Source organism: Haliotis asinina, chromosome 5 (genome assembly GCF_037392515.1).
Source record: "Haliotis asinina isolate JCU_RB_2024 chromosome 5, JCU_Hal_asi_v2, whole genome shotgun sequence".
Taxonomy (NCBI): domain Eukaryota; kingdom Metazoa; phylum Mollusca; class Gastropoda; order Lepetellida; family Haliotidae; genus Haliotis; species Haliotis asinina.
In genome coordinates, this window is record NC_090284.1 from 34,854,803 (window position 1) to 34,882,047 (window position 27,245).

The following is a 27,245-nucleotide window of genomic DNA, read 5'->3' on the forward strand; positions in this document are numbered from 1 at the left end:
GGAAGATGAGAATTATTATTTCATGACAGCTAACGCTCAGTCAAAGAAAAAGGATATTGGAATTAGTTAAGGGTGAGCGGTTAATGTTTTCCTTCATTGCGAGTCTATGGGTGATTACCACATTTCTTTAATTGTTTTACGAGTGTCGCCAATTTGCCTAGAACGGAGGATAACTTCCACTCCGATTGTTACAACAACCGCGAAGCAAACAGGAAACTGTCGTGAGAGAATCTCTAGCATGATTCAACCAAATAAATGGCCCTTTCTGGACTTCCAAACTACTTCCGGTCGAGGGGGTAAGCACGCGCAGAAAACGAGTCCCAGAAACGCCTCTTGCTTAGTGCCCTCCACATGAAGTTTTGTAATTACTACTAATTTCCTTCTGTCCTGTAGATTACTCGCCCAGTCCCCAACGCAGTTAATAGAACTCCGCTAGGAACATCCTGTGCTCTATCGTGTCGCGTAATGTACACCATTTCGCCGGAAGTGAATTCAATAGATCGCTCCGCCATTGCTGAAGCCGATATTGCCAACGTCCTTTTGTAGGGAACGAAAATTAACAGCTTTGGATTTATGTCGGCAAAACTTTGCCCGCTTTGACGTTAAATAAGCATTCTGCTTGTTAACGCAAACTCCACAAAGCCCTGGAGCGACTTAAGCTCTCTCAACACGCTGATCGAGTCCAGACGTAACAGTTATTGATGGTTTTATTGACTGTAGCCACACAACACCACGGCATTCATGAAAAAGATTCTGGTGTCGTGAGGCTTTCAGAATCTCTTGTTTCCAATGCATTTCCCCTCTTGCACGCGAGCGTCAAGACAATAGAGCGCCAGTCAAACCCCAAGCAAAATTCTCGGCGGGCGGTTAGACGATGCTCTTAATTGACAAACGGATAAATTTCAAACCGATTAATAGCAGGAACCATACGACGTTTGATATGATAGACATTAGGCGACATGGGTACCCCCTCCACATGAATCCCGCCGCCAAATATAGGATTATTCACGCTACCAACCCCCGCCCTCGGAGCTACTGGACACGGTGTTAAGTGGCACTTCGTTTCCCCAACAAGAAGGCTATTAGTGTATACAGACACTTGAGAATACTTGTGACAACTATTGACCAGTGTATCAACATAGGACCCTTGGTCTACCTAACTCTCGTTGAGATCGCAACATTACGTGGCACAGAAAAGACTATTGGTTGTGTTGGCCAAACATGCACCAGCGACCTCTTTCAGGACCAGTCAAATCGGTCCGACGTGGACCAAGTGTCATGTATCTCGACTTCTCATTTACTACTACGGTCGGCTATAATGATTCAGCGTGTATGTTTACTGAGCCGAAATATATTTGACATTGTGTATGATAAAAAGTGAGTGTACGTCTCTGCATGCGTCATAAAGATAACTCCTGTCAGAATGCGCCGATGACAAAGATAGTAAAGTCACTGGTGGGTACAGGGAAGTGCATGGTATTTGTCTGGGAGGTGTCATGGAACGACTCAAGAATGAGCTAACAAGACCTCAAACATATAAGATCTAAATATTACGACTTTTTGACGGCACATCTACCCAGCTGAGCGAAGCCGGGCGGAACCTCGCACTAAACGTCCCTGCTCGTAACTCTCCACTACGTTGCTCCCTGCTCGCGAGAACACCGCTCTCTTGCAGGATATTCTCAACTGCTCATTTGCGAGTGCTGTGAAAAGCAAAGACACAGCCAGTTTATACCTGACCCCCTGTCGAGGATTTTCCTCTATCTTACAAAGAGACATGATTTCCCACTATCGCGCTTTCACGTTAGATCCTATCGGAAATGGGGTTTCCTCACTGAAGTGCACTTAGTCGAATAACAACCATTTATAGTAGGCGCCGTATAAAGCGAGCACTGCCAACTAGCTCCGCGAATGCTTTATGCCGTGAAGCATTAATTAACGACTGTATTGGAAGCAGAGAAGCAGAATAAATAAGTTTCTATGGACTAGATTCAACGTGTTTTCTCCAATCCTTACAAGCGAGAGAGACCAATTGGCGGGAAGCTTTTTCTGCGATGCCTTCAATGGCGGTCCTGACGATTCATTCTCACCTTCCAAATTGAAAGTGATAGCGAATTAAAGCTCAATAAATTCCATTCTTTACAGTTACTCGGCAAAAACACGTCTGTCTCGCAAGAAATGTATTTCAGCGTTGATGGAGAGCAGGCGACGATGTCAAACTTCACGTGCGTTACAATGGCGGAAGCGCGTGCAGTGTTGATCGTCTGCCACAGTGCACGCGCGGCGGTGTTGGGAGAGAAAGCAGCCGGCTAACACGGGAACATGTTGTACGGAGTGGAGATGGCAGAATGTACAAATTTTGTTTGATGTACGGTTGGTTGCTTCTTTAAGCGCTTTGCTTCATGAGTGGGTCTGCACTTCGCCACACACCACTGGTTATCTTAGCGCGGGGCAAAAAGGGACAGACCCCAGCACAGAGCTTCAATGTCAGCGTATACCCTATTGCGGCTTCGTAAGAGTATCGAACTCGCGGCTCTTAAACGTCGGCTAACACTTTTCTTTGAACCATGAAAAGAGAATCAATATATTATTACGAGTGTGTGTATATACAGGGTTTAGCCTCGGCATTGGCAAACAGCTTGTATGGGTAATAAGCTGCCATAAATGCACCGTCGTGTAGGACAAGAGCTGCGTGAACTCTGGCAAACACACACCGTTTACACAACACCAAGCCTCAAGTGGGCAGACTTAAGATAACTGTTGGGTCACGCCCCCTGGCATCCTGAATGTCTTTAATAGCCTCTCGCAAATACTGAAAAGCAATACCTTGCTTGAACACATTCAGTTTCCTATACAATTAGGCAACCCCTTTCTCATCAATATCCGTTCTGGGCTTGTTGATTTTAAAAAATGAGAGCAGAGTGGAACATGTAAACATTATATTTCTCACTCTGCAGACACGTGTTCGCAAACACAAGCGTCGGACAGCGAGCAGTTGCACACTGTGGAGCGCAGCGAACCAAATAATTGCAAGTTGATGCATACGTCATATCCCATGATGACAACATGAAACATAGCATATTGAAGTACGCATCATAGGCTTCTGGGGGCCCATTTGATCTTCATGCAAGTCTTGCTTGTGTTCGGAATCCAGAACCTTTCGTAGAAGAAGTACAGTCAGGCCGCGTTAATCCGAACACGTCCGTTTTTCATCAAAAACGTTCGGATAGTGAAACGTACGGACTACTGAAACGAACTTGTAATTAGTATTTACCAGGTTTGTGAAAAATGAGTTACATTTGCTGATTTTACAGCTATGATATATATCATGAGAAAACGGCTAAAAAATATCACGAAGAAATGTGTCGGTCAAATCCCTTTGATATTAGACCTGGGCACTATAACCAAAGACTGCCTTTGGTTGAAGAAGGCACTCGACAGGTTCGAGGCCCAACCCGGCAGTTAGTTACAGTGACAGCAATAGAACGACAATGGAATAATCTCTGTCATGTACAATAGTCACCAGACTCCCTCCAACAGTTAACGAGGTATCAGACAATCCGACCCCTGATGGCCTATGGAAACATTGATTCGTCCCCCGCTGGGCCAATGGCCTTCAATGTGCCTTCCGTCGCTTGGTCATCGGGGTGTCAGGTTTCCACCGTAGGGACCAAACGCACTCTACCTGTCCGACAGGTGACGTTTGAAGTTAATTGACCATTTCAGTATTGGTACCGAGGCTCGGCCAGCGTACACACACGTTACATCCAAGACAGCGAGCATTTAGACCATCCATTACAACTCATCTGAGGACAACTCTCGTCCACGTTTGCTTGTCGGCCTTTCAAGCGAAATAAATAATTCAGATGTTGCTTTCACAATCTCCGAGTCAATTTTCGTGATTAAATCGCCGTTAAACTCTCTCTCTCTCTCTTCTCGGATCCAACTCCTGTGAGATGGGGACAAGCGGCAAACAATGCAACAACACAAACTATTATTTATTCATGCTGCTCGAGAGTTAGAAAATTGGGCCACACCCAGTGGTGCTGGGGGTCAGTGATTTCATGACACTACGAGACCTGATAAACTTTAAAGCAACAAATTTAAACATCCCATTTTTAGTTGAAAACGTACACAAAACACATCGCTAAACGCCAAATTATGATATAGAAAAATGCAATTTATTTAATGATATTTTGAATTAATTTTAAGATATTAAACTCGAAAATAGATTTCCGATTTCTTCATACGTTTAAATTTCACCAAGAATTCGATACAAATCGACATTAAATTTTCAGAATTTTACAAGCCCGTCTAAAAGCGGTTTAATGTGTCTGGCTGAATGCCGAGTTTGAGATTACGGCTCTGAAATAGCCTTGTATCATTTCGAATACCCTGAGAATTGGTATTGTTTTACGGGATCATTTTCACTAACACCTGATCCCCAATGTTAAACGGCATGGTGCGCGCGCCTGCCGTAGCATATCTCGATACCCCCGCGTGCTGATACCGGTGTTAAGTGTGGGCCAGCCATACAGCTGTGAAAATGTCACCGATTTCAGAAATATATATCGGACAAGGATCCGCAGTGTAATCTTTAATATCGTGTTTTGGCAGTCACGCGAGTAATTCCTTTAAGCTAGAGTGCGGAAACTCCATGCAGTGGCGATAAAATACATTTTAATAATTGAAACTATTCTGAGAAAGGAAGTGTGAAGGATGTTTTCAAATCACGACATACAACGATAAACTGAAGCATGATATGCCACGTGACGTGTCCTAGCTACCTTGCTAAGCACTAAGTTAACCCGTATTTACGAGTGTTCAAATCAACGCGGGATAGCTATATTAACATATAAGCCTACACGTATGCATTGATATCTATATATATATATATATATATATATATATATATATATATATATATATATATATATATATATATATATATATATATATATATATATCCACATGACCCCCATGTTGAACCGATGGCTCATGGTATTAAATCATGTAAGATGCACAGTCACAATGAATAACCTCATATTTCGTGAGTTAACATATTCAAAAGTCACTTTTCAAACCAATATGAACACACGACAAGCCTTAGAAACGTTCGTGTTTACATACAACTCATACATCTCTCAGAAACATACACAAAAATTTCCAAATATTATAAAGTGAGGGCAGGCCAAGAATGAGAGAAGGGGACACGTAGCTGACTACTACCACTGATACAACTGCCTCGTTTGAACACGCACTTAGTCACCTCACACTATATTGGATGGGACACGTGGATTAAATCCCCCATTTTGAAGTTCCGAGGAATGGAGTGAATGACTTAAGTGCCAGGAACGCTCCGGGATTGCCTGAGGGGAACTTTTATTTCACCGTTTATAAAACCGAATACTTTGCTGGCCCATTATCAGACCATAAAAGACACCAACTCTGAATTTAATATCAAATGAACATTCGAAACATTATATGAAAAAAAAATATGTACATCATGTAGGCTAAACCTGCTCACCGTAAACTAGTATTTAATATTGGCTTTATTCCCATCCAAACACACACATAGCCGTAAACAGTCAGGTGAAAGCTTGATAAAGACATTTCAGAGATGTGACTCTATGAGAAATACTAAATGATTAACGCTATTCCTCCAGTTACACTCAAGTTGAAGCTAACCTTGTTCATTGTCTCCTTTCCTCTTGGCCGTCGTAGGGGTGTTGAGTATCCCGCTGATGGTGTAGCCACCCCCTGAGGAACGCTGAATGATGTCCCCATTGGGTGACGTTGTGGGCTGGCCACTCTCTCCTAAACCGTTTGGACTCGACTGACCGCTCGGAGACATTTTTGCTTTCTCTGCTGCGCGATTCCGCACAATCCTGAAACAAAATATAAACAAATAAGACAATAAGAATATATGGCTTTCATAATATCTATAAAATTCGTGCGTCAAAATGCACAGTGCAACTGGGACTTTTTACAGTTCCATGGTGATCTGTTTTATAGGTAAAAGATAGGAAGCTCCCCGTACGGTAACAAACATCAAACACCATGACAGTGATTGCTTGTTAATCGTTTACAAATGTTTGAAAAACGTTTGATCTTTGTGATATACTTTCAGGGTACTTGATTCAATCTGGCGCATGTCATGCTTCAGAGCAAACGGTTTCTGTCGATGCTGAGAACCCAGACACATACATCTTCTACACAATATAAAAAAAAGCACTCGGATCGCTGACGTAGATACACATATCACATTTTCACAGGTTCACGAAATATATGGAATACTGGACTGGCCTTATGTACAATAACGGAATGTCGATTTAAAATTGTTTTCAATCAATTCATGTGAAATATCTACCCTTTGATCCAAATGTTGAAAGACAGATAAAGGTAAATATTAGTTTTTCTGTTACGTAATGTTGCATGACGACTGAAATGTACATGGGGTGTAACCGTGACGACAGTCTGTGTAAATACAGGCTAGTTTTTGTCAGCGTTAAGTGTGACAGAAGTATGATAATCCCACAAACATTTTCTCTGTACAATCTATGACTTGGATAATGCGAGGCAGATATCAACACCATGGTTACCCATTGAACTATCATCAATTTTACAGGAAGCTGTATTCCCTGTAACGCGCTTCCATCAGGCTAGGGGATATTCAACCTCAAGCGATTGGATAACAGTATGTTTGTATTTCAAACACCGTTCAAAAGCAACAGTTTTTTAATAACATAATTGTCAATGCATTAAAAGACCAGATATATTTTCCTTGACTTTGTTTATGTGTTAAATGCATCAACCGTGTTTATGGACTAGCTCTACAACTCAAACATCGTCTCCTCTAACATATGTTTTGCGAAGAGTGCTTAAACGTTGCTTAAACGCTTACAGAAACTCCCGCTGATACAAGCTGTGCCCAAGTCATCTATATTTCATGTTTCATTACAATGAGGTATTCTGCGTCATTGCAAAAAACATATGTTTAGTGGCGAAAATTGCAACGGAGGAAGCAAAATATATTAACCCTGATTCCACACAACACTTTCATGGCACTGCTATGCAGAAACATGTTTTCCACGCGTTCGGGGCATTATAATGGTTTGCAGGAACCTTTGTATATACAGAAAGTGCCTTGACATGCTGGGGGAAATCGACAACCAGATCCGTCAAAATCAAACGCTCACATGACCTCTGACCTGTGCAACCTAAACAGGTGTAACTAAGGAGGGGAGCGGGGTCCTCGTTTGGAAATGTGTTTCGGCTTTTAAGATTAAAATTCCCTACGGAGGATTGTATGATTGATGAGTGTCACGTGGAATCACATTAAACCAACCTCGTTTCTCTGATGAACTTCCAATGTTTTCCTCGAGAGACGTGAAACGTAAAACAATCCAATCTATACCACTTTTTATAAAACTGAAAATACGTTCCTTGTTCACTGGCTATTTAGAAACTGAAACTCGTAAAGTAAACTAGTGTATGCCCCTGTATGTGAGAGCCAGGTACTACAATTACACAGCCTATTATACAGTCATTATCCTTCAACAACCCGACGTGGACAAACTAAACACTGCCATTACATGTTCCTGGCGTTTGATCTCGTATCAAATGTGTCAAATCGTTTAGAATTCTAACGACAGAAATAAGATAAGAAATGTATTTTAGCGTAGCCTATAAAATCACCAAGAAACATGTGATTTTGCTAAATGGGACATGAAAATTGCCACTGGGATGTATTCGATGCTGAAGTGGAGAGTTGCCCCTCGCCACAAGGGAGCTCTTTAAGATATACGTTAGAGAAGTGCTTGGTGTGAACGCATTTTGTTTCCAGCGTTGCAGCTTCAACGTATTCATATGGCTGCTAAAGCGTTTAAGGCGATGCTGATGAGGTAGCAAGACTCTACAGTTGTCGTAAGTTCTTTTAGGAAGTTGGTTATAACATTGAAATATCTGATGAATTTTAGATTGATATGAAATTATTTCGCTTGGCGCTTAACTAGATATACTGTACGTGTGTGGAAAGATTTACACTAACTCGTTGCGACTATGTGTCAGTTGGTACGATGACGATGAAGTTAATATTAATGCCCACTGATGAAACAACTCACAAGGGAAGAATCAGCACGATAATTATTCATCAACATAAAACCGTTTGAAAACCTGCCACAAAGAAGATTTTCTTCATAAATTGCCGTCTTCACATTTATTCATAACGCCATTCCCATCGGCTTAATAATAAAATATATGACTCTAAAATTGACAATCTGCACGTGCATAGAAATCGTTTATCGAAGACGCAAGACTTGTGTATCACTGTCTGAGAAAATATGAAACCTTAGACGTCTAGACATGTAAGTCAACCAGCCTCATTTGTAGTGAGTATTGGTAAAATACCATTTACCATTAACAAAGCTGCTCCATTTGCACTGAAAATTGGGGTTGGGGAAGTATTATTTTCCAAATACTCCAAGACATTTGGTATCTGCAGTCTTAAGTCATTAAACAGAATACGCCAATAAAACTGTCTGTTACCTTGTTGTGTTACTTACAGACTACGGTATTAAGCACTTCATCGGACGTCGGTGTAGACACTCCATGATGATGTACATACCATAGTGATATTTTAATAACACATATAGCCATTAATATCGGTACCAGGACGATGCAATATTCAAACGAAATAAGAACTTTAAAGTTGTTAAAAAGTACTCTTAGCAGAGGTTGGACCGGTCTGGTTGGCCTCTCATAATACATGTTCTGTCTGGTCTGTCGGGTGGAAATGCGGGTGCGGAGAAGGTCCGCTGACTGACCTGTGATGCCCTAGCACCGGCCCAGTGCGGAGTATGCGAAATGCTACCTATTGCGGGACGACACGCGAAGCTACACCTGAGAACCGTGTGTGTAGTGCGATACTTTTCTTGAGTTCACTGGGGACTTTGAGAAATTAAATTGAATACATCAATAGCAAAGTATTTTCACACAAATCAATTTATACTATCTTCCTTGAAAAGGCAATCAAGGATGATACTTGATAAAATAAATAAATATTTTATAAGTTTGTAAAATAACTTTCGGCAAACGGTATTCCATCCCTGAACTGTTAACAAAAATAAACTGAAATTATTCTAAATTAAAATTTGTTAAAATTTTATTTGTTCAGCTTGAAGTATTTTTGCCTGCGTCTGTAATAATTAATATTGTCTACAATACCGACATTTTCCGATGTATCCAGTGTATTGCTTCAGGGTCTAAAATATTGGTATTTGTCAGTAGGTCGTTAAACTGTCCAAACTACGTGTGTTGGTGTATCAAAGATTGACGGAGACAATGTGAACCACAGAACTGTTGCATGGTGCCGTGACGACTGGTGCCGTCGACAGATTTCACTCGGTTGCTAGAGAGCCAGGTTGCTTGCCGTTATGAATACCTCTTCTAGATAATCGGAGAGCATTTGAAAAATTCATCAGTGCATAGCCCGAAGTCTTTAATCTTTGTGTCATCTGGCTGAGATTAACTTAACCCACAATACTTCATAGTGGTAATGTAATAATTGGTGATACTGTGTGCAAGGCGGAAACACTATAGCGCCTAATTTGGAGGACGATGAACGGTACAAATTTATCTCAGCTATTTGAAGAGTTGTAAATTTAACTTTCTTGACTAAAGAGCAATTAAAATGTACCTTAACGACGGGCTACTGGCACAATGTTCACATTGCTGATGACAAAATATTGCCTCACAAATGCAAGAGTTACGCGACGGTTTCTGCTAGATTTCATCTCTTATACTCGTCCATTGTTGCATTTAGAGAGCGTGTTAAACCGATCGAGAACAAATGTTCAAATATTCCTGCAGAGCGATGGGCAGTACTCATGCGGAATGGTTCAATTAACTTGATAGAAATTTAAGAACGAACAAATTCGGGGCAATGTATTTGCGTTGGCCCATATGGGGTGTTGCCGTGTGGGTATCGGCCAGACATGGCTGAAGTGTCGATCTGTGCTTCCCACACTGACCGGCACATTGGACCAAACCACCAGCTAAACGTCCACATAAAGACACGCAACGGTTGACGACTGCGATGGCGAGAAGATGGAGAAACGGAACACCAGATGGCGTATCACTATAATGTTCTGCTTCAGTAAAACTCTATGGCATTTCAACTCTCGACCAGGCATTTGGGTATGCGATCGAGTCAAGACATTAATTAAACACTCCTAATACCACCCTCCACTTCTGGCAATCATCGGATACTGCGGGATCGAACTCAGTCTTCCAAGGCGACATAATCACGGCGTGGAACCATTTTCCAGATCTACCCTGTGTTGGAGGCATCGAGTCAGCACGACCTGCTTTCTTTGGATGAGATCGGGGGCAATTTGGACAAATAGAATGAAATTTCGCGATTCACTGCCTATTCTCACATGCTCGTGAAATATTACAACACATATCATTTGTAGTTTTCTGGGCCCTTTGGGAGTTTCTCCAGAGTCCGATGATGTATGATATTTGTGCCGCTAAGAACATCAGGGCAAATAATACCAACGTTATCGGTCGGTGACGTATTAAAGCCCAGCCACAACATGTATATATGCATGAGTACGGTGCTATCACCCTATCGCCTGGTAATATTATGCCTGCAATCACACCATATGGTCAGGGCAAAACAATTACGGCGATGAAGCAAATCGGTATACATGCGAAGTGTTAAATGATAATTTCTAAAAAAAGATTATCTTTTTTTTCAGATTTCTTTCAAGGGTAGAACATATAAGGACAACAATGGGATTAGCTTCGGCATGAAGCAAGTACTATTGAAGACATCATTCTGACAGTCATGGAACCCGAAACCAGCGCTTTCCTACCTCAAAGCTATTTATATTTTCACGGACACAAATTGCTTTAGAAAATGAAGATGAATTATTTTCTACCATCGATTCTCTTTCCCAAGTAAAACAGTTCTTCGTTCTTTCGGCAGCTGGGGTAGCCCTCAGCCGGGTTACAAAACGCGTGAATCATAGCGCTACAGTCGGTCATCATAATGGACCGAGAGGAAATGACAAAATTATTATTCCTTTGGCGAAAATTGATTTTAAAGGCATCATTTGTGTCGCAGGCGTTCATTCCCCTTCCAACTAGTTGTTTGATATTCTTTAATGTGAATTCATCGTCCCGTCTTAATTATCATTAGCCCCGAAGGGTATACATTAGTTAAAGAGAGTTTGAATTGGCCAAGAAAAAGAGCGATATTAGCAGCAGCGGACACGGTGCGGGCAGGGGCGTGGCGTTGTCAGTGGTCCGAGTGGTACTTGACCGTTCTATCTTCAACACTTCTACATCTCATATCCCACGACATGTGACGCCAATTAAAACAGATTTAAACTTTAGAAACCTCGGTGAAAAGCAGCGAGGATGCCGGCAAACCGGCAAACGATTAAGTGTGATGCTTTACGTTTCTCTCTTTACATAACAATATTCCACATAACCATGTATTTGGCCCTTAAGCGTGTGAATGTATTTGTTTATTTACAAGTGCAATAGACATGTCTGAAATCGACAAGTTTATATTGCTGTCAATCACCCTTGTTAAGTGCGGTGAGAACACCCGAGCCATTTGCGGTATAAAACTAAGGAATTAATTCCTTCCCTGTCTGATAAAGCCAAAGGATGGTAGGTCCACCATCTAAATACATTTAGCTACTACAAGCCCACTTAATGAAGCGTGGCCTGACGTTGGGTCTGTCCAATTGTTTAAAACCTGACCATCATTGTGGAAAATATGATCGCGTGAGATGACGGGGTGCACACGCGATAACATCTACGTTTCTCGTGAGAAAGGATGGAAGTTTTCGCTTTTAAATACTCGCACTTTATGATGTCTTCCGAATCAGCCTTCTGTTTCCAGCACTAAAACGAATTAAAGCTAACACAGTTTAAAACATCGTTTAAGACTTTATGAAATAGAAATGTGTTCACGGTCAGACAGCCTGAGTCACCTGTGACGGTCCTACTCGATGCCTAACAATGACCAGCAACGATGATGTCTTTGTCGACATGGGCGCTCATGAGGCTCGGAAACCTCATCGCTATTAAACTGAGGGGGGACATGGGAACAAATGGGAGGGTTTTGTACTTCACACCAGGGGTCTGTCTTTATAATAACTTTTAACTGTGCCCTGTCACTAGCGGCCACACAGAACAGGAGAGGTCCTAGATTTACTCTACTGTCAGACCGAATGATTCTTGTTTCAGCCCGAATTATAGACCGCTGCTTTTATAGCCCCCTCGGATTGGAAGCTGGGCCCCCGCGTTAGTTTAACACTGAGCTCGTAGCAGCGATTATCACTGGCTTAGCGGGAAGCGCCGTTGTTTTTCGTCCTCTCCACGAACTGCCAGCAATCGTTAAAGATTGATAAGTGTATTTCGAGACAAGCATACGAAGCCAGGGAGTGTAAAAAGGCATTAAAAGAGGGGTCATGCTACAATGGCCCAGTGGATAGACGGAAGGGGTTTGGGGTACATCAGACGGGTAGGCTGAAAGGCTGACCAACATCACAGAACACTACCTAATCCGTGATCAGAGTAGGACAGAGGTTCTTGTACGCCCAGGACGGGTGTCCACAGAGAGTTATTGGACAATGGTTCTTATTGTCAGTACCTAATTTTGATCAAAGAGATCAGAAGAGTTGTGTGTTTTGAGTATTAGAGAGTGAGTGTGTTAGTTACAGAAGGTCTATCATGAACAACACTTTACCGAGGAGTCAACTGATTGATGAAAGGATATATACGACAACTGGGTGTATCAGTCAATACACAGTTTGTTCCTGGCTTCTAGGCCGTCAGTGATTCTCCAGTGACATGTCAATGATAAAACGATTACCGTTACTTCGCTACACCTGCAACCTTGTCTTACATTAGGTTATTATCGAACGGCGTTTGGCTAGTTGTTGCCAAAACACACTGACATCCAATCCGACCATTCGTCAGTACCCGTCTGTGTTGTAGATCAATATTCGCAGAATGTCCGAAGAAGAATAGAAACTTTAAGCAAGCTAAAACTCTATCTGTCTGCATTCAAGACGTCTATTGTTTGGAAGTTTGACATGTGTCTATATTGCATGTTCACAGTTTTCAGCCGAACCCATTTCCACTTGAGAAATGGCATAACACTTGACTTAAATCCCTGAGTCATGTGGGTCCCCAAATCAGAAACCTGTAAGTACACCCCAGGACCAAGTGTTCGACCCTGACTTGCGTGTGGCAGACTGTTTTGTTTCCTTCAGCCGATAACTGCAGGCGTTTTTCAATACCCGGTGTATTGTTCGTGCTGTAACGTGTTTTCTAGATTAATGCTTTTTCGGGAGACCGTCCAGGCCAGTATGAACTTAGGAAGTGTCGGTTTCAAGTAATAGTGACACTTAAGACTTCTGTTGCAAACTGAAACCCATTCCAGGAAAGGGCCGTACCCAACTGCTTCTGTGTCTGGGGTTGAGTAAGCCCCTGAAGTGCTTATTGCTTGACCCTGCCACTGTCCCCTGAGTCACAGACAAGTTTGTCATGCCACAAGTAACATCTTTGCTGACCTTCATAAAAAAGCAACCGCTTAGAAATTTGGGACGTTCCTTCAGAAATTCTCTTTTCAAATGTCATCTACAATTTAAAGAAATATATCAAACTGGAATCCAAACTGTGTCCAGCATTAGTGTTGTTTGTTTCATTTCGAACTGAAATAGACATCTTCGGGCATAAGTAACTCGTTAAAGTTGTTGTTTTACGTCTCGGGCCACAGTTAGTAAGTTCTAAGATTGTACGTATAATTCCTACCAAACCGTTTTCGTGCCTAAGCACTTTGAAATACTACTGACAAAAAGCTAAAAATCAGACCGAGGGTATTGATTTCGGCACATTTGTTTTCTTTTTGACATGAAGTTATCGATTTCCAAGTTTCAACCATCAATAACCACCTGCCATGGCAGGGTGTAAGACGAGGGAACACCTGACTTGCCATACTGTAAGTCCGGTACATTAAACCTGACTTCTCCTTAACACGTAGTGGCACGAGATGAGGACATTCTAGCAGGCAGTAAGTCCCCAGATGGGCGTACAGACAGAACACGAGGTTGTACCTTAGACCGCCCTACCATGTGGTTCTCGACAGACTGCTTAACCTTGCATTGGCATGTCTGCCAAAGACGTTTTTGACAGATCTCACAAAAACTGTGTTAGTTTTATTGTGAAGGTCCCGGATGAGGATATCTTGGATGATTTAAACGTCTCTCTGGTGATAAAACACCCGTTATCTATGCATCTATGTGATGTACGTACATGAGCTCCGATAAGATAGTGTAGGTAGTCTATTTTCATCGGTGCCATCGATGAATTGTACACAACAGTTGAACACACACATACGTGCAGGGGACACTGAGCGGAGATTAGTATACTTGTCTATATACGTGATTTGAACGATGTCGATAGCATGAAGGTTTGGGATATGGCAGGAAACGCCGTGAGCGGGTTGTATATTGCATGCTTATTTCCCTGATTGTTTCCATGATACAGCATACGTCTCAGGCAAAACATGAAATAGAGTAGCCATGTACGCAAGTGATATGACGTTGTCCTTCTGACCAGTGATAGTGATCGGGACATAGACAACACTTGACATGAAACATCCAACCTGATACTAGACGATACAGACAGCATGGACAAACGGATACTCTCGGGAAATCTCTGATTATAGTGGGCTCCATATCACAGTATTGATTTCACCAAGTAGTCTCGCAATTGTAGAGCTTGTACGAAATCACCCAGACAATACAGACTTGTGCTTCAAACTTCAAAATCAAAACAACTGAATGAGCTTGTGGCATTTCTCTCTGATTGCTTCATTCAAGAAAAGTCATTTACATTTCGTCTTCTCAGCTTAAGTATCCATTTTTAAATTTTGAATTTCGCGCCTAATAATCTTCAGAGATTTCCTGTAATTTGATTGGCCACTCACCTGTTTATTGAACTAACACTGGGCACGTTGTCCTGGGAGCACACGCCCTCTGTAAGTAACCTATCTCGGATCTCCCAGGCAAACATCGTGGGGTTGTCTTGCTTATAGCGGGTTATGGCGTCGACTACTTTTGGAGTCGCCACTTTGGGTTTACTGCCGCCGATAACTCCTGGCTTGATGGAACCTGTCTCATAATACCTGCAACATACGTACATATACATTATACATAATCTGACCCGAATGTCGAGATAGACACATCAAAAGAACACGTATACTTCATTAGAAATCTGAACAGGCTTTGAAGGACTTGGAAACAATTTCAATGTATTCAAAAGTGCTCACTAAATATGTATTACATTTTGATGGAATTTAAAAGAATTTTCTCTACCCAGTAGTGTGTAGCCGTCAAATGATAGTGGGGGAAGGGTGGAGTGTGGGGTGTGGTTGAGGAGGTCGGGAAGAACATTTCCTGTGAGAGACCAATACTTTCGAAAAACAGATATGTGTCTATTTCATTCTGCATTTGTTTCTGAATTTGAATGTAAAATCAAATTTCACAGCCTTAGATACCACCATCAGATATACATGTATTTAGGTTGTATGTATGGTGGTGATAGCGGGTTTACTAGGTTCGGCATAATACACTCAAGAATAACGCTTTGTCGAGCATGACTGTGGTAGTAAAGTAATCTCACATATTAGCATAAATTTCAAGCTTAATTGACAGTCTGTTTTTGTACAACATTTTTCCACACGCGTTGCGGTTCGTTTTACAAGTGGCAAGATGCTTTCATGCCTGTCTACGATGTGCTTTAATGATGTGAAACATGCACTTGTAACTACCTGGTATGTTGTACGTCGTTTCAGTTTGAATACACGTACATGTTACATGCTTTAGTCAACATGTAATACGCATCAATTGACGGTGAAGCTTTTTATAGAGTAATAACTCAGGTCCGAACCAATGGCACATTTTATGTGAGCTATAACTCAGAATGTCTGGTACAGCGTTAATACTGCGGGTGCGGGGGCTTGTCATTTCCAATTAAACCTCGTAACACTACCCTGACAGAGCAACAGACATCAATACAGCTGAAATGTGATACACAAATAAATAAACAGAGGAGAAAATTAACAGAAATCGCCAGAATCGAATTTCTTGAAAACAAATCACGCCCGATCAGATTATGAGAATTTGCCTTTTTCCTGAGCTCCGTTCAATCGATTCTCAAACATGGTACCATAGAATCTAATCTATCGGTTCATCAGGAGCTGCGTGTATTTAACGTTAGAGAATAATGAAGACTCAATGTTGATGCTAGACTAAAACGGGGCGGGCAAAGACAATATATAGTTGTTGAAACGAATAGCTGGCTTGGCGCCACACAAGACAAACTTGCAGCTGTTACGCTTTCTGTCCGGCATTCAAAACTACTAACTAGGAAACTCGCAAAGTTTGTCGATAAACTAGAAAATGAAGTAAAAGCATGCTTGCCGGGGGCGATGGAGGGATCTATTGCCAAGAGTCCACTAACAATAAAGTTCATTACTAAACAACGGAATCGATGAGTTGTTTGAAGGATGGAGGCGCTGTCATTGTACAGTTCCTATCGTATGCAATCGACATCTCTTTCTGGGAAAATAAACAACACACATCGAATGGTATCCTGTCATCTGAAAATTGTTCAGATAAGAAATACACAGATAAGATCATTTATACCTAATAAATTATATGTAAAGTCGCCGAGATTAATTCATGATATTTAGTGCTTGAGGACCCTTTGACATGATCCCGACCAAAGCAACATATTCATGTAGTTCACTCCGAACATAGCAGAAACAAATATCACATTACACGGTAGCAGGCCTTATTCATATTCATTTAATATCCCGCTGTAATCTGCCCACATCTGATGCTCCAACAGCTGGGTGAATATATATATTTTCCAATAATGTTGTTCATTAACAGGTTCGTTAAGAGCGTCTACAACAGTCCACAATGCGCGCACACTCGTAATTTGAATGGTATTTGCAGCGACGCTAGTATTAGGGTCCGGGCTGTTGAGTAAACTGCAGCTACATCGGATATTAATCTCATTCCGAAAATGATATTTCCAAGTTGAATACATCGAGATTTAATGTAGCTGAGAATGCAAATGATTCTAAATGTAATGTATGCCGAAACGAGCAACAACTGTCCTCAACCTAGACAGTATAGGCACAGCAGTCTTCATTCATTACATTGCCATACTCCGACCTGAAGGTATGTGCATGGGTTGGTGTGCAATCAGAACATAAGCTGTTGGATACGGGGTATTTGATTACAAAACACAAAACGCTCGGATTACAATTACTGTTTTTCAACAAGCACCATACTTCTCAACATTGAATGAATATATTTCATGTATCACCTCTCAAGAGAGCTTCGCGTCATTAACTGCGCTTATATACAGATATTTAAAATCGATTGAAAGAAACAAGAATCATTTTCATATTCAATCAACTTGGAGGTCTCCTTTTAGTTTCATATTGAACAAACAACTAAACAAATGCACATTTATAGATAAGAGGGTGATCTTCTACAACAATATCTACCCAGTTAGGTAATCTGCCACGTTCTATTATTCATGTCGTTTATCTAGTCCACAAATACTGTTTAATTCTAACAAGCCACGAGTAAGCGTTTTTCAGGGGCTCAACATGTTTATTCATGAATCCCATTTAACAGAGAAGGTTTTATAGAGGATCATTACCTTCACCGTGTTCCATTAAGCTTCCTTATGTAGTACTGAATTATTTATCGTCATGAAAATTAGTAAATAAATAATAATAACTGTCAATATCATAACCAATTTCATGCTTGACAACCACGGAAAACAAAGGCAATTTTCGGGATAATTGTCAACAGTTTTCACATTTGAGAGTTTCTTTTGTTGGAATGGTCAACGAAAGCAGTGAGTTGAGAGAGTACAGGATAGGTAAAAGGCACTCAACTAGAATCTCGCGTATTAAAATGTAAGCTACTCTGAATAAATGTTTTGCCGATGTCATATTTATCTATGAGCATAGCCAGTCAGGCTTCTCGCAACAGCTTAGCGTTTTTTTCTTAGTGATGAAGTATTTTATCCGCACGTGAAACCATGTGGTGGGCGAGGAGTTTGGGATGTCCATGCCCCATCACTTGTCTCCTGCCATCTAAATGAGAGTATCAGAACCTCAACACTAACTACAGGTATTAAACATGGAACAGCCATCGACGCTGGGGAAACACATACGTTAATACCGAAATCTGATTTCAATTGTCTAAATCCCACGCTGAATAAATTATAGGACGGGTATATATTTTAATGATTACGTAGATACATTGATATTGCATTACTTCAAAATTCGGAATGAGCGAACGTTAAAATATATACTGATAATAACAGCATTGATAAGTAAACCATTATAATAACAAACTTTCTATTAAGATTGTCCATGTGTATGAGCTTCAACACGCTACCTCGGAAAGTTAAATATCTCATTATTAGAATAAATGTTAGATTGTACTGTCTATTCAAGGGGGCAGGTGTGCGGTGGGGGGGGGGGGGGGGGCTGGTGGGGTTGGGCAGGGGACATGAGGGTTTAACTACAACGGTCAGTGGTGGGGATTTAGCGTGAAACGAGAGCTGGCGAAGGATGTTTGATAACGGGTATTCTGTGTGGTTCTGGGGAATCCATCATATACACGCACACACCACGTCAAGGGGGAACAATAGTCAACAAAGACGCTTGTGATTGTCTTTCGGCGATTAGAGGCAAGATATGGCGAATCACGCAACCAAGCCCGCCTTCTATGCTCTGGTGACGGCCCCAGCGGCTGCTCCACGCAACATCGGCATGGAAAGAGGTTTAAAGTCCAACATGGCCAATTTGAAAGCGATTTCGGGTAATTTCTCCTCATTTGAAACTTGTTCAATGTCTGTGAAATGTGTTTGAAGCGCCTTCACGCTAATAACATGTACATTCCAACCTTCCAAACCCCACCGGAGCTAATTCCAATAAATTCACGCACAGGTACAGGGTAAACGTTAACGTCTCTTTCAAGTCATTAGCTTTGATTAAGGTGATTGTTGCGTCCATCTGTTTCTCTGTGTCTTTAACACCACAAGTCACAAAGTGCACAGACCCTAAGGTGTTGGCTAGTTGGAGAGTCTTCACAACACATCAAGGCACCATAGTCGTGATTGTGAATGCTTCATGGTTTGGGATACAGCACCAATAAGTCTTGTCTGTGTCGTATGATTGTTCAACAGCAAAACTCTAAACTGGAATTACTTTAATTGCTGTGATTTTGTTAATTGATGTATTAACAGTGAGGCAGCTGAGATCTAAGATCCGTATGTCCTAAACATTGCCGTGGGCCGAAAGTACAACATTCGAAATTCACAAAAGCATCTAGTGCATTAAGCTAGCCATTTATCGAAACTAATGTGTTAATTTAAACATGACACCAAGTTTAATAGAAGTTTTCATGGGAATAAAAACTATTCTACTGCCTTTGTAGATTTAATTGTGTAAACTCAAACCGGTTACTTTGTCACCATGCATTATCACATGACTGTCATTTATCAATATAAACCCATCAAAATAAGTCTCCTTTGAAGTGAAAAACAAAATAAAAGCCATATTCACAGGAAATAACACATTTTCCTGCTACTTTTTTTGCGACAGAACATGCGAATAAACCTATGCGTTATGTTTCTGATTACACGGAAGCTATTTCCTTACAACGCTGTGCATAAATAGCCTACAGATATTTTTAATCGCCTCCCCCCTCCCTACCATCCCCAAGAACACTGGATTAAAGATAATGTTTCAGGTGGTTTCACCACCTTCAATCGGCGTCCATCTCTGCAAGAGTGCAGCAGAGTTTGATGCGACAATAATGTGTATTAATCCACAACTCTTTAATAACCAACTGCACTATCACTGCTCAACAGCGAGCCAGTAAAATACTGTTTTCCTACAGCAATCTCTGTCACCCTGATGTCAGTGCGCGATCAGGAAGAGAGATTGCTGTAGCCTTGAGCACCAGAGAGAAATATGGAGCTTCTAGAGAGACAATAACGGTGGTTAGAAAGGTGGCTGTTTGGAAGCAGACGGCCACGCCCGCTTCAACAATGGTTAAAAACTGCTTGAACACACGACTGCGGCGAATTAGGGAGTACGGGTACATTTTGGAGAGAATCTGAGATCCTTATCGAAGCAAATTTGTATTGTTGTCCTATCTTTGGGCGCGTGTAACAAAGTGCTGTCTTAGTTCTGCAACTGGTAGACGGGAGACCAAACCCTTTCAGTCAAAGACGAGGTCCTTCCGAGCATCAAGTCGAAATATATTGGAATATTTTGAATATTTCGAATATTTCAACACATTGTGGGAAATACCTCGGATAAACATGAATGAAACTGTATGAGTATTCAAATCAAACATTCGAATTGTGATATAAATGGGACTACGTAATTTGTTAGATGAATATGTCTCTCAGCAGGTTGTCAAACGTAACACATATAGACACGAATTCCAAATTTCATGACTGTAACACCAGAGGTAGTTGGATAATCTTTATGTAATTTTGTAATTTTATCTTTTGTAATTTATCCTTTAACATATCCATTAACAAGAAGAAGATACACAGGAAACTCAGTTATTTAAATTACAGTGCCTCTTGGTTAATATTTACATGGATTTCGAAAAAAGAGATAGCAAATAATTTTCTGGCCACATGCACCAGAACACGAAAGACGGGAACGATCGGAGCGTCGTATAGGGACCAAAACAGAGTATAATTTGACAAGTACAAACAATTATGTCAAACCCAGTGTGCCTAACAATGGACCATATCTTTAAAGTGGCTGAGGAGCAATGTAGATTGCATTCCTTTATAGTGTGTCATGTATGACAATTCCACGACACTTGAGAACCACGTATAGACATCGCAATTATCTATGGGAGATGTCTACACTGCGAACCTGGGTATACTACACACAGACCGGGTCGACAACATTTTTTAAATTTAATTTACAGGTATCTGCGTGTTAAATTCAAGTTTTCAAAAGGTAATGTATAATGTATAACATTCTCTAGATCTGTGATTTGCCTTTAATCTGAATGTACATAATTATAGAGACGTCACAACGTTTGTCAAAGTACAGAACAACAAATGTGATGAATCACAAGAAACACTGCGGCAGACAAAGCATTAAAATTATTGAAAGGTGTCATATTGGAGAAAAATTAAAATACCAATAATTTTGTTATGTGTTCCATACCCTTTCTATTGAAATTTATTTCAACGCACAAGTGTACGATATTATAACACCCAAATGTCTGTTGACAATTTCAAACAATTAAATATAAAGAAAAAAAACATTCAAAATCAAATGGCCATCACTTTCCCAAGATAATGTTTGTTGGATTCGTTTAAGAAGATGCAAGATACTGGTATCTGATGATATGATGACATGTTGACAGAGGGAGGAGATACCAGTGGGAGGACTTTCTTCGTTTGAGAGGGGGATATGGACTGCGATAAAACAAAAACCGCTGAAGACACATTTAGATAAAGTTAGCCTTACGGAGAAGGGGCACTGCGGGGTAACAATGCCGTAGTACACGCTGGTAATGGAGTTGACGTTGGCCTCACGTACCTGCCGAGAATTTTGCTGACACAGCCGTGAGATACACGAAGTTGTCTTGAAATATCACAGGGACGTACACCCTGGTGGGCGAGGTCCACGATCCGGGTACGAACTACATCGGGCAGCGGTCTGCCATTGACAAACACCCCTCCTAACTGATTCACTCCGCCGTGGCCTGAAATGGAAAGAAATAATTGTTGAGCAAATTACAAAAAAGAAAACAAACTACCTTACACAAATTGAGACGGGATGTTGTCTTGGAGCGAAACCGGTATTCGGTTTGTCATCAACCTGAAAAGTCATAACTCGAAAACGTACACAAGTCAGTGATTATATTTATTGTGGTTTAATAAATCGCGAGAAGAGTCGTACACGAAAACGCTGACATAATTATATTGATATCCCAAAGATGTGCTTTCATTATTAAAAAGACTGTTGCATATTCAATTTCCGTTGTACAATTTCAGCGCAAAGCACCAGATAAATATCATCTGTAGACAGAAGCAAAAAACGGAGGTGGTCGTCATTGTAAATGGGTTTCTTTAGTAAGTGTATTTTGTATGCGCTGCGGCTAAGTGGTGTATGATGTCATTAAACATACATCAGGGCAGTGTATACATATTAAGATCATATCGATATATGTCCGTTTAAAAATACATGTGGGAACACAGAAGTATCGCTCATCTACCGTTTATCATTTGAAAAAAGAACATATATACTCAGCGCTGATTTGATTTACATTGAAAAGCTTTAAAGGAAAATTGGAAATCATTTTGCTGAAAAGGATGCATATTTTGTACACGTAAGAACTGTTACCATATGAGTACACGAAGCCTAAATATTCTCGTTAAGAAATATCCATTAACAATTTATAACGACGTGTGATGTAAGAATGCAATAAATAGATTAATCTAATGTAACTCAGGTTGTAACAGAAAGGGGAGAGACTGCTAATGATTCTTCAATTAACGTATGTCAGATGCTAACAAAATGTTATTGTAAGCTGTTGTAAAACTGCCGAGCAGAGAGCTGTTGTCGGCGATGGTTGTATTGAAGGAAATGACTTTACAAGTACTGGGGATGAATTCCCTCAATTCAACATGAACCAGATCCAGCTATTTAACTCCCTGTCGCTGAATATCCTCTTCAGGTGTTTCAAGCATCACCGTTTTCGGGGTTTTCAACCGACCGGAGTTTAAGAGGCCTTTTGTTATACCGCTGAAATAGCAGCAAGCTCGAAGGGCGACGAGTCCTTTAAAAACTGGCTTAACACAAAAATAATGAGAGCCGGGGCTGGAATATACATCATTCAGACATCTCGCCCAAAATAAAAGCCTATCATCTCAACATTAGAGGGAAAATGACTTACTTACTCACAGCTGAACTCCCCTTAGGCTCGATAGGTTGTAAACATTGCCAAAATATCTCTGTCCCATACAAAGTTGTTTTCAAAGTGTTACGTAAAGACACAATGACATAGCAAAATAAATATTCAGACATAAAATAATTATCCCGTTTGTAGACGGACTGTTGGAATTGGGATTGATCTCAGATATTGAACAAGTAGAGGACAATCCAACACAGAAGTTATGTTCTTGAGGCTTTAAACCAGCATTATAAATAAAGGAAGATAAATTTATCAAAATTTAAGTTCGCTCAATTTTGGCCGATACATTTGAAAAATTATGTTATTTCTGTAAATGGAATAGATAAAATATTTGTTTGGTAACAAAGATATGTATATTCCTAAATTGTAATAGACATGCCCAAACTGTAAACGCTGAGAAACGTTGTTACTGAGCGCGCTGTTTCGCACACGACAAAAAGTCACTTCCTAACTTGTCATCGACCGGAAAACCTTTAAGTTCATTCAAAATTTTCAGAAAAAAAATATGAACGATTAAACCTCGTAAAATCAATGCATCCACGAAAACTGAAACGTCCTTAGAATTTGAGAATTAAATACCCGGCTATTTCGCATTTATTTTAGCGAAGTACATATTGTATAAAAATTATAAATATAATTATCCAGTCAAAATTACCGATCTGATTATTTCTGCCCGTTAAAAGACATTGTTCCATTGAAAGTGACCAAAATTAAAAATAAAACATTTTGTTGTCAACTCTTCCCGTAAAGTCGCGCTTGGCAATCGATATAATCTAATGTCATGTTCACTGCATGATGAAATAGACACCGACGTTGTCAATATGCATATGCCAATACTCTGACAATGATGACAACCAACAATAAATATTTACCTTGATATGGATCAAAAGTCTGAGGAGGCCTGAAGGCAAACGATGGGTGAAACGATCCCCATGAAGGGTGATGCATTGTGTCCTGTTCCCAAAACATATTAACGGACGCCGGATGGACACTATGACTAGATAGGCACAAGAGTCATCAACGTTAGAAAAGTGAAGTCCAGTCTGTAGGCCAAACACCACCGTCACCCGAGTCAGCTAGGAGCGCACTGACGGGGTGGGGAGGGACCGGGGTTCTAAGCCCACTCAACAAAATAATATCCGTTGCACAAAAGATTACGAGTGTACCGGTGACGGGGAAACAGTAAAGAGTATAGTATGGGGTGCACAGGTTGACTAATGTCAACAATGTCCGCCTCTGCCAGTATAGGCCCGTCCAAGCTTGAAACAATCTCAAGAGTAAAACAGCAAGTCTTGGATTGGAATATGCGGGTGGGACAAGGAGCCCGCTCACGTGGACCTGATCCTGCGATAAGTTAATTAGCTATAAACAAACCGCGAGCTGTTCGCCTGATCAGATGAAACGAGCACCACTTTGAAAGGCAGGCATTTCTCGGGTTGCGACTCAGCCCCTGGTTCTGCCTGTCAGCGAGGCTCATTCAGCGATTGGTTGATGTTACCTTCCCTCAAATCGTTTATTTTCTGCTCGGTCCGCCTCGAGTGATATATCTGTTTCCCTTCTCTCTCGGGTGTAGGCCTGCTCCTGAACGCTACTGAGGGGAGGGGGACCTGCCATAGATATATTGACTTTAAACTGCCACTTGGCACGTAAACGTAGGATTAAACCTCTCCTCCAGATACATATTTCATATCTCGGGCTTGCGTTCGTCAATCGCGATAGTGTTTCTCAAACAGATATGACACAAAGTGATATTTTTGCAGAATATTGACAGTATTGAATACCATGAATAGCATTACATAGAAACGGTTAAGTTTAGAGGATAATTGACAGATTAAAAAAAACCCAACTTGTGTTTCGATGAACGTGATAATATTAACACGTCAAATTGCTCCAACTCGGGTAATTGTTGTGACTATTGTTTTCCGTCGTGGGACAGACAGGTTGAACTGTTTTGTCGCTGACTTTGTTGACGTCTCCGGTTTTAATACCTCGGTATTACGACTTCGTGAAAAATTGATATTGATAATTGAGCAAGTGTGAATGAGGGGACCTACGTCTCATGCAAGTAACACAGACAATTATGTGTGGAAAATTGATAGAACAGAACAAAACGGACAGCTCGAGACCACTGACTGGTCAATATCACCAGGGCAGGGGATAATCACGAGAAAGTGAAATTGATCGAACGTGTAAATAAACACGGATATTGATAGTTCAAGTGTATTTGCGTTGTCAATCATGAGAGAAGGGACGAGGTCGAAGATATCCATATAATGACAAATTTAGAAGAAATAAAAAACCGAGGTAACCCCTTACACGTGCTACAAGTGTTGATGTTTAATGTAGATGAAGTGAAGGATGTCACGCATGATGGGGTGGGGATATCAACTTGCAACTCGACACCTGTTTTGAGGGACCAATACTTTTAACACGAAGCCCAGGGACACGACATGAGGACGTGTGCAAGAAGATGACGGTGAAAAAACCCATCTCGGTAAAATCGCGAGCAGACTCCAGTTTAATACCGATATTTCCGCCGTTTTCGGCAAAACAATGTTATTTATTACTTAAAGCACTACCCGTGTGAATTCCATTGCAATGAACATGGGGTGTACATTTCAGCGGTGTGTACAGGCGACTGATAGCATCAACATCAGTTCCATCAACTGCAGTGTAGAGTAAGAACTGATTTGCCTACGGTGTGATACGGGGACTCTCAACCCTCTATTGCGTCGGAGATGGATTTGTATTTCATTGAATACCTGACAGTTTTCCTATTGATACATATCGGATATTGACATTCAAATTCAGCAACAGTGAAAGCGTGTATTTGCAAACACCATATCATCCAATGCTGGAGAACCGCAAACCTATTCTGTTTGCAATGAACGTGAAATCGACAGACAGCAGCAAGGGTTAGGTAGAATGCTAACATACCTTTGATAGACACGAGATCTGTGCTGCTTGATTTAGCAAGTAAATAAAGACACAGACTACGGATCAGGGAGCTTGGCCATCTCGAATCCAGTTACCACATTCCACACAATTATAAAAACGTGAAAGTCACTATGCCTCTAATCGAATTGACTCTACCATCCATTGAACACAGTAACGCACGGGCTCAAGTGTATCGTAGCGGACCACGGCTCTCTGTAATGCAATTTACACAAGTACTACAATGTCGATCAACTTTGAAAGAGATTTCTTTTTGGAGGTGTTCATTTCACTAGTCTGTGGTCATGAATGACAAGCATGCTCCGCTTGGAATCACGCGACTCCATGACAACATAACCAGACCCTGACCAATAGCTCGGCCTCACGGGGTACATACATCTACAGCATGTACATTTCACCGATATGTACAGCCGGGCGGGATTACGCAAGACTGACAGGTTTCAGAAACACGTGAGAAAATGTTGAAACGGACTTACTTTTGCACTGGTGATAAAAATCCATCATGTTTAGATTAGGATTTGGGTGGTGATATCGATAAGCAGCGGCGGCAGCGAGGTCCATGTTGCTGAAGGTTTGCCCGTGCATCCGTGTATTTCCGGGTTGGTGATGGTAGGCGCGGGTGATGAGGCTTGTCAGGTGTATCTGCTCGGATGGCCGAGTCGACTCTCACTTTTACTTAAAGTCAAGTGTCACCCTCTAACTGCCTGGCCAAAATACTTCACTCATGCACATCATAAAATATTTCTACGGTTTGGAGATAGATGACACAAATTCAATGACAAGCGAGCGATTTATCAACTGATTGCTTATCTGTTCAATGATCGATTACTCGGGTCCCTCCCGTTTCAGGTCTTGCGTGTAATTTATTTGTGCTCGTACGGACCCATGATCCGCCCACCGCGTCATATATGGCAGTCACGTGACGACCGGAGCTGTCAATCACGCTCCAATCGGCGCGCTTCCTGCCTCCCTTGTTAACCAAAGGTTTGAGAACAAACAACGAGTGGTTGTTATATTTGGCAATGTGTTTATGACAGTTTTGACGTCTTTATGAGAAGTTGACAATGTCTCCCAGTCGAGTGTCGCTGCAAGTTATATCAATGGTGTGCTTGCTGGGTCGGATCAGTGGATTTTCTCTCCATCTCATGCGTTCATTCCAAGCTAATTTTCGTTTGCATTGAAAACTTACGGAGCTTGTAAACGGGA

At 41.1% G+C, this 27,245-nt stretch overlaps 1 protein-coding gene across 25 annotated transcripts in view; it reads right to left on the reverse strand.

Moving 5' to 3' along the window:
* The window catches only part of LOC137284156 (paired box protein Pax-2a-like), a 150,943-nt gene that overhangs the window by 13,448 nt on the left and 110,250 nt on the right, over positions 1 to 27,245 (reverse strand). For 22 of the 25 annotated variants that reach the window (XM_067815867.1, XM_067815866.1, XM_067815865.1 and 19 more), the window contains 3 exons: positions 21,707 to 21,872; positions 15,017 to 15,214; positions 5,689 to 5,888 (listed from right to left, as the gene is read on the reverse strand). In XM_067815867.1, the coding sequence (XP_067671968.1) occupies positions 5,689 to 5,888; positions 15,017 to 15,214; positions 21,707 to 21,872 (564 nt within the window). Of the gene's footprint in view, positions 1 to 5,688; positions 5,889 to 15,016; positions 15,215 to 21,706; positions 21,873 to 23,956; positions 24,269 to 26,515; positions 26,691 to 27,245 lie in introns of those variants that run through there. The other 3 variants (XM_067815855.1, XM_067815870.1, XM_067815858.1) reach the window with 3 other exon arrangements.